This window comes from Acipenser ruthenus, chromosome 46 (assembly GCF_902713425.1).
Source record: "Acipenser ruthenus chromosome 46, fAciRut3.2 maternal haplotype, whole genome shotgun sequence".
In the NCBI taxonomy this organism is placed as follows: domain Eukaryota; kingdom Metazoa; phylum Chordata; class Actinopteri; order Acipenseriformes; family Acipenseridae; genus Acipenser; species Acipenser ruthenus.
The window spans coordinates 9303801-9312297 of NC_081234.1; the positions used below are offsets into that span (position 1 = coordinate 9303801).

The 8497-nt window shown below is 41.7% G+C and overlaps 1 protein-coding gene across 1 annotated transcript in view; it reads right to left on the minus strand.

Moving 5' to 3' along the window:
- Window positions 1–4805: 4805 nt before the first annotated feature.
- Window positions 4806–8497, minus strand: part of LOC117397852 (early growth response protein 3) — a 7365-nt gene continuing 3673 nt past the window's right edge. The window contains exon 2 of the mRNA XM_033996768.3: window positions 4806–7961. Within this exon, the coding sequence (XP_033852659.1) occupies window positions 6886–7961 (1076 nt within the window). The 3' untranslated portion in view covers window positions 4806–6885. The remainder of the gene's footprint in view (window positions 7962–8497) is intronic.

Sequence of the window (8497 nt, forward strand, 5' to 3'; positions counted from 1 at the left end):
ACCCCTTTGCTGTCTGTCAGAGACCGGCAAATTTCAACACGTGAGTGAATGCAACACTTTTTCTTAATAAAATTGTTTTTTTTTTTAAAGATTTTGTTTAAGACTGCAGGAAATGACTTGAATGGGCCCATAGTTTCATACTTTTGGAAGGTAAGCAGTTATTGTAGTTAAAACAGAAATGAAATATCAGACCTCGAGATTGACCAACATTATAATTTGGTCCTGACCCAGGATTTTTTTTTTGTAATTGAATTTAATTCCGTATTGTCGCCACATTGAAACATTACAATATAGAGCCAAATAATATTAGTCAGAAGTCAATTGAGACAAGCCCCTGATAACATTATACCTTCTGTTATTATCAAACTGTTTAATACCGGCGATTTTTTAATTTTATTTTTTAAATCGTTTTCTGCATTTTAAAGTATAAGTTTAAAGCAACATTGTCTGTGTTGATGATTATGATAAATGTATTGGTTTGGTTATCAAACAAACAAACAAACAAAAGCCTTGCATGTTTTTTTTTTGACCCGCCCCAAGTGTAAAACTAAAAATTCTCCGACAGCGTTTTAGACTATCCGTGTTTTCCGCAGCAAACGGATTCCTCGGGTCCGAAAGGGTTGAACTGAGTGCATCCTTTCCATATGTCTGGCTGCTCTCGCAGCAGTATGCGTGAATATAGCCTGAATGGCTTTGCCCTGCTCTATGTCCACAGAGCCATGTTCTGGGAGGAGGTGTTACAGCGTTTCGATAGATCCGGCCATCGGAGGATTGGCATTCTCTATTTAAAGTAAAGCCTTCTACATCAGTGTTTTTAATCGTGGCATCATACAGTCTCAGCAGTCCGATCAGTCTTAGTACTAGTATCAGCACCAGTCTTACCAGTCCCAGCAGTGTCAGCACCAGTCTTACCAGTCCCAGCAGTGTCAACACCAGTCTTACCAGTCCCAGCAGTGTCAGCACCAGTCTTACCAGTCCCAGCAGTGTCAGCACCAGTCTTACCAGTCCCAGCAGTGTCAGCACCAGTCTTACCAGTCCCAGCAGTAGCAACACCAGTCTTACCAGTCCCAGCAGTAGCAACACCAGTCTTACCAGTTCCAGCAGTAGCAGCACCAGTCTTACCAGTCCCAGCAGTGTCAGCACCAGTCTTACCAGTCCCAGCAGTGTCAGCACCAGTCTTACCAGTCCCAGCAGTGTCAGCACCAGTCTTACCAGTCCCAGCAGTAGCAACACCAGTCTTACCAGTCCCAGCAGTAGCAACACCAGTCTTACCAGTCCCAGCAATAGCAACACCAGTCTTACCAGTCCCAGCAGTGTCAGCACCAGTCTTACCATTCCCAGCAATAGCAACACCAGTCTTACCAGTCCCAGCAGTGTCAGCACCAGTCTTACCAGTCCCAGCAATAGCAACACCATTCTTACCAGTCCCAGCAGTGTCAGCACCAGTCTTACCAGTCCCAGCAGTGTCAACACCAGTCTTACCAGTCCCAGCAGTGTCAGCACCAGTCTTACCAGTCCCAGCAGTGTCAGCACCAGTCTTACCAGTCCCAGCAGTGTCAGCACCAGTCTTACCAGTCCCAGCAGTGTCAGCACCAGTCTTACCAGTCCCATCAGTAGCAGCACCAGTCTTACCAGTCCCAGCAGTGTCAGCACCAGTCTTACCAGTCCCAGCGGTGAATAGAGTCATTTTAGGTTGGTGTTGTTTTTGTTGGAAGATTTGTTTAAAAAAAATATGTGTCATGAAATTTCAAACATCATCCAAGGTGGCTCACTGGGTCAAAAGAGTTATATTGCTTTGTAGTTTGAATTAATAGTCTCCAGGCTTCATGAACAGGATATGCAGGGGACGTGGGTAGACAAAAATTAGATTTTTGCCTCAGTAAAAATCTATTCCTAGCTACACCCCTGAGTTGTATGGTAAAACTAATCAATAGGTCGACTAGTCTCTTATTAATGTATTTCATAATGTATGGAGCCTCTTCTTGTGAAGGTGCAGTTTTGCAAAGCTTTGATGTTTGAGCACTGTGTTTTAAAACTGTTTGTTTATTTTATTTATTTATTTATTTATCTATTTATTTATTTATTTATTATTACTATTTATAAATGTTCTAAAATGTCATGTATATGTTAATGGACTGCAGCAGCACACTTTGGTTCCTCTGAAACAGAAGCTGTGTTTTAGCAGCAGTCTTTCATGTTTGGCAGGGAGCGATGTTATGAAGGGATATCGTTGAAAGCTTCTTAAGCACTCTTAGGTTGTTCATGTCCCAGTGTTGTAACATTCATGTGAAATCCTGCTCTTTCAAATACACAGGCCTGGAGTAAAAACTGCATTTGAGAGTCCAGGATCCTAAAGGGAGGAAAGCCAGACAAATCAGACGCGGACAGCAAGGTGATTGTCAGCAACACAATATATTTACTGTCTTAGTTTTCTGGTTTTGCTCACAGTGAAAATGGTACAACAATACATATTGTCATTCAAATGCGTTATGCATTAATACCAAAAACACTTGCATTGCAACAAACAAAATGAGCCCAGGAAACATGGGCGAAAAACTCACCTCCACAAAATAATAATAATAATAATAATAATAATAATAATAATAATAATAATAATAATAATAATCATTGTAATTAAGCACAGTATACCTTAGTATAAGGTAATAGAAAAAAATCAATGAAATAAAAACATCCACAAAATATATTACAATTCTCTTTTTTTTCTTCTCTTCAAAGTCTTTATTCAAAAAACTTTTTTTTCTAAAAAATATCGTTCCCCCAGGTTTGTTAAAGCCTGCACATTATATATATATATATATATATATATATATATATATATATATATATATATATATATATATATATATATATATATATATATAATAGTTTTTGTTGTTTGATATTCACGTACCATAAACTACACTTTTTTTTCATGCAGAAAAAAACAGTACAAACCTTTTGGCTTTCGAAGTCAAAGGCAAAAGTTTAAAGCCCAGTTTTATTTTATAATTATTATTATTATTATTATTTATTTTTTTATTTTATTTTTTTAGAAACGTGACAGTTTTCGTGCAGTGGCATGCAACTCAACGGTACATGAAGAGGACGCCAATAAAGTTGTGATCAAATCCTCGTGTTATATGATGAACAAGACAACTTAAAACCGGCCAGGTAGAACCACACCCAGGGGCTGTGAAGCACACAGGAGGTTAGTAATAACGTACAATCATTTAATAAATGCTGCAGTGCACAATCCAGTCATATCCCATCAAGGGTCAGCTTTTAAAACACAACTTGGCCCCAAATATAGGCCTTTCACCACGATAGCTAGGTCCTAGTTTATGATTTCAAATGGATCAAAGATGAGTGTCAGGTGGCTTGTATGTGCGTTTGCATCCGATGTTAACGACAAACTCTATTATTTAAATATTGTTTTTTAATTAAATGTTGTAAAAAAAATACAGTTCAGAGTGAGGAGTAAGATACCAAATTATTTAAACCCACTCAAGGTCAGAACGGCAGGGTGGTCGTCGGACAGTAAATTGATATAACATCCTGTATGCAATTCTAACATATCAAAAGATCCATCAAATAAACCCATTTTAATATGTTTGATTAAGGACACACAGTTTTTTCTTCTTCTCTGTAGCCGTTCATTTTATTGAATATTTCTGTACACAGTGGGGTTATTTATCCAAGCTGGGTAACTTGAGTTTAATGACGTTCTCAAACTTAAAAAGACAAATTCACCTCCTGCGCATACAGCAATTAGTAACACGACGTTACTCAGCAGAGCAGAACATAATTGAAGCTGAAATATACATAGAAAGCGCATTTCAACTTTTAAAAACGAGATGAGCGACTAAAGGTTTTTCTTTGATTTTAATTTATTAAAACGCCCCTCTTAAGATGTTACAACACAGTTTGAGTTTGAACCCAAACTACAGCATGGTGTCGCTTTTGCTGACACATCAATCAAACATACTGCGTGTTTGTTTCAAAAGTTTACTGTCGGATGTTAATAATATACAGTCTGTGGAAACCGGCGCTGGAATCGCATTACATTTGAATCTGAAAAAAAAAGATGTTTGCTTGTTTTAAATGTAACCTGCATCGGTGGCATCTGCCGGGAGCTTTGAAAGGTCTGCTCCAAATCTCGAGTTCCGCACTAATTGGAGAAGGAATGGACGTTTGCCAAAACTACTGCGCGGCCAGCATCCCAGAACACGAAACAAAAGGAAATCTTGAGAGACTTTACTGCTGAACTTTCCACCAGCGGACTCTCTAGTGGCGTTGTATCTGCTGCAGGGTGTGTATATAGAGGCCAGCCGGGTCAGGGGAGGGCGAGGGGGGGGGGGGGGGTATTTGTATCTGCCTGTTTAGCCAATGGGAGCGTGCTTTCTAGAGAGTTACAGAGACTCTAAATGAACCCTTTTGGAGTGATGGAGTACCGTGACTGGATGTGAGTGCAGCGTACCCAGCAGCAAACTCAACTTCTCAACCTCTTGCAGCAGCCCATCTTTAAACCCGTGCTTCCTAAAACTGTCCCCAGGCTCTCCTCAAACCCAGCGAGCAAAACTAAAGCAAAAAAAAATCCACATTATAATATATATATATATATATATATATATATATATATATATATATATATATATATATATATATATATATATATATATATATAGATATATATATATATTCTGATGCTTCCCCTGCTTCAATACCAAAAGATAATAACATCCATATATATATATATATATATATATATATATATATATATATATATATATATATATATATATATATAAACTGCACATTAGGGTAGAAGTAGGATTATCCATTTAATTCAAGCATTAGTCCAATTTGGACTGGATAATCTGCTGACTTTAACACTAACATACATCTATTGTATGTAGGTTGCATTCCCAAAAATATTGCATCAGTATAATATTGTAACACGTTTAATGCAATGAAGAAGATACCAAGATACCAATCGACTAAAACTTTCCAAATTATGTCGCTATGCAAGAGCTGGAGCTTTTTAGAGTGACAGAGGCTGAAAAGACAAGCCAGCCTATGGCTTTACTGTAGGGTTAAGTCACCCAGATATGAAGAGCCTTCCAGCAATATACTCTTAACAGCATGCTTCAAAACACTGGGAGCCGGGAGTTTACTCTGTCAGATTGCTTTTAAAAAAAAAAAAAAGAGTTAAATTGTTATTAGTTTTGTTTCATTTTCTTAGGTCTGGCCCATGTCTTTTAAATATTGAACATGTTTGAACATTGCAAGATTCTACTGCAGGGTCTCAGATGTGACGTTATCAGAGTGTCACTGTCTCAAAGCTCCACAACCCTAAAACAAGACATCAAATCACTACCTCGAGTCCCAGCGATCGCTACCCAGCGTGCGTAAGCCGGTAACAGGCAGAAGAAAGTATCTCTCTGTGCAAACTGGACTACTGAATTGCACTACAATCTCTTATATTTACAGAAAGTGTTCCCTCTTTTAATAAAATCTATATACATTCAGTCTATATAAAAACAAAACTTAACACTGGAAACGGCAGCTGCTGCTTTACATTCTGTTTCTAAAAGTTTACATGGGTGTTAAACTCCCTGTGGTATTAAAACTTTAGCGATGTGGCAAGACACCCTCAAGCCAGAGTCTTACACCCCTGCGTTATTTTCAAAAACAGTACAGATCTCAATTACTTCTGGACAGAATTCTATAAAGAACTTGTACTTGAGTACTGTTGAATAGAATGATATAGTTCTGTAATATTTGGAACTGTAGGAATATTGCAGAACTTGGATGACATGCACCAGTTATTCAATTAACTCCAGCATGACAAAGTACTGTCACCTGAAACAAAATTGCTGTTAATTTGGGCAAATTTACTGTACCGTTCTGTATAAAAAAAGTGCTTAATATCCCACATGGAGAAAAGCTAAGAATGGCCGTTTCGTTTCCTGATCTTCCTGATAAATTCAATAATCTGTCTCCGGTATGCATGCTTTCGGATACCATAATATATGCTACAGAATTCTAAAGCTGTTTCTTGTACTTTTTGGATCGGCTGTGTTGGGCATGGTCCCACCCCGATCACCTTCCAAGATTACAACTCCTTTAGAGGGTTTGTCAACTTTAGAATTCTTCAGAAATAAACTAAAAATCTAGGATCATAATCAACAACATTGCGAAAGACTGGGCTGCATTGAAAAGGGCCCTTTGACATTCCCACTGAACACTTGCTAAAGTCAGATTCTTTTTTGGCACAATTGCATTTTTAATATATAAGCTGTAGTGAAATCAGATACAAAACTGGTTGAACTGACTCAAGCAGCCGTCAAAGGCAAACGTCCCGACAGCAAAGCCCCAATCTTTAGCGCCTACAAGCAGTTCATTGTTGTTGGTGTTTTTATTTTTTTTAAAAGACAGCTTTGCAAAGTAAAAACTCAAAACAAATAATGAAATATTGAAGGGCCACCAAAAGTAGCCCATCCCATACCCCTCCCCCATTCTGGTTTCTATAAGTGCATTTTTTTCAATCTGGATTCGCTGCTAAAGACCGTCTGGAATCAGACTGGTTTTAAAGGAACATCATTGACGGCACGTTTGCACTGCAGTGTCCCACGAGCCCAGCACTCTCTCTCTTTCTCTCTCTCTCCCCTGCCCGCGATGGGTCAGGGCAGCAAGACCCACGTCGTGTGGAATAAACGCCACAAACACAAAAACAGTCCAGCTTCAAAACAAACAAACAATAGAAAAAAACAAGCTGCGAGTCCCATTTTTTTTTTCTTCCAAAGAGAAAATACCAGGTGAGGTTGGTGCAACGGGGGACCCTTTGCAGTAATGTGCAGTGTCACTTCCCGCTTCAGTCCAGTTTTACGCACATGTGGTCACCGTCAAGGAGCTGCTGCAGGAGACCGGAGGGGAACCGTGGCCGCCTGCGGCAGCTGTTTTCTCCGCCAGCTTTTTGTCTTTCTGCTTGAGGTGCACCTTGGCGTGCCGCTTGCGCTCGTCGCTTCGGGCGAACTTGCGGCCGCAAAACTCGCAGGCGAAGGGCTTCTCGCCGGTGTGGGTGCGGATGTGGGTGGTCAGGTGGTCGCTGCGGCTGAAGGAACGCATGCAGATGCGACACTGGAACGGCTTGTGGCCCGTGTGGATGCGCAGGTGGCGGGTCAGCTCATCGGAGCGTGAGAAGCGCCTGTCGCACCCTTCAGCTGGGCAGGCGTGGGGACGCTCGTGGACGGGGGTCTTGCTGGGCCGATTGGGGTATTTCCGGAGGCGGATGGGCTTCAGGGTGAGTGTCGGTGGAGGTTGATGGTGCTGGGAAGGATGGTGGTGCTGGTGGTGCTGCCCACCTGCATAGCCCGGGTGGACCTGCTGCTTATCTTTGAAAGCTCTGAGAGTCTCCAGTGGGGTGATGGGGGGCGGGTTAATACGGATGGGGTCCATGCTCTGGAAGGGTTTGTGCTCCATGACGCTTACCTCCCCCTGGTGGTGGAAGAGGTTGTAGTCCGGGATCATGGAGAACAGGTTGCTGTCCATGGCAGGCTTGGCCGGGTGGTACTCTGCGCTGGAGTAAGGCAGCGCGGTTGTGGTCGGGGGGCTGTGGAAGGAGACCTGATCCTGGTACATATCGCTGCAGCTGGAGTAAGGGGGCAGCGGGGTGCCATACACCTGCTCCAGCTCCGAGGCCTGGCCCGCGGGGGAGGAGGTGTGTGTGCTGAGGGCTCCGGGGGAGGGAGACACCCCCAGGATCCCCGCGCTCACCAGGCTGATGATGTTGTTGTCCGAGCCCCAGCCCGAGCCCCCCAGCCCGCTCGCAGGGGGGGTGTCGAAGGCAAACTTGCCCAGGTAGGTGACTGTCTGGCCGCTGCGGTTGGGCTGGAAGGAGCCGCTGTACTGGAGGTCCTGGGCCGCCTTGTCGCTGCCCATTCCCAGCTCCATCATGTTATCTGGGGAGGGGAAGAAAAAAAATCAATCAGTACTCATGATATCTGCCGTAGCTTCAAAACCAGTCAGAATTACTGTGTTAAGCGTCTGGAAAACTACAAAGCGGTATATTATTCATTAACATTATTCAGCAGGTTTCATTCGACTTTATGAAGCAAGATGAGTTCATTCTATAGGGTGATGCTAAACTTTTGGCCACAGCTGTACAGTGAAGAAGGCACTAAAAAAGGTCTGTCTACGCGACAGAGTTTCTTGTAGTTTTACCAGCACACTGAGATTGCTGATAATAAAGTAAGTTTTGAGGTTGTGTTATTATTGTGGTTACTGTATATTTCCAATAGTGCCTGATTGGGATGCTGTATACTGACGATATACACAGTGCTGCCCAGAATTATTGATACGCCACTTTCCATTTCACTGCTGCAGACGGCTCTCATTCACAGTGATTTGTTGATGTTAGGAAATATAGATGTCTGTGTATTATAAATAAAAACACTCTGAGGAAAACATGAGTTTGAAATTATAAAGCTAAATACAT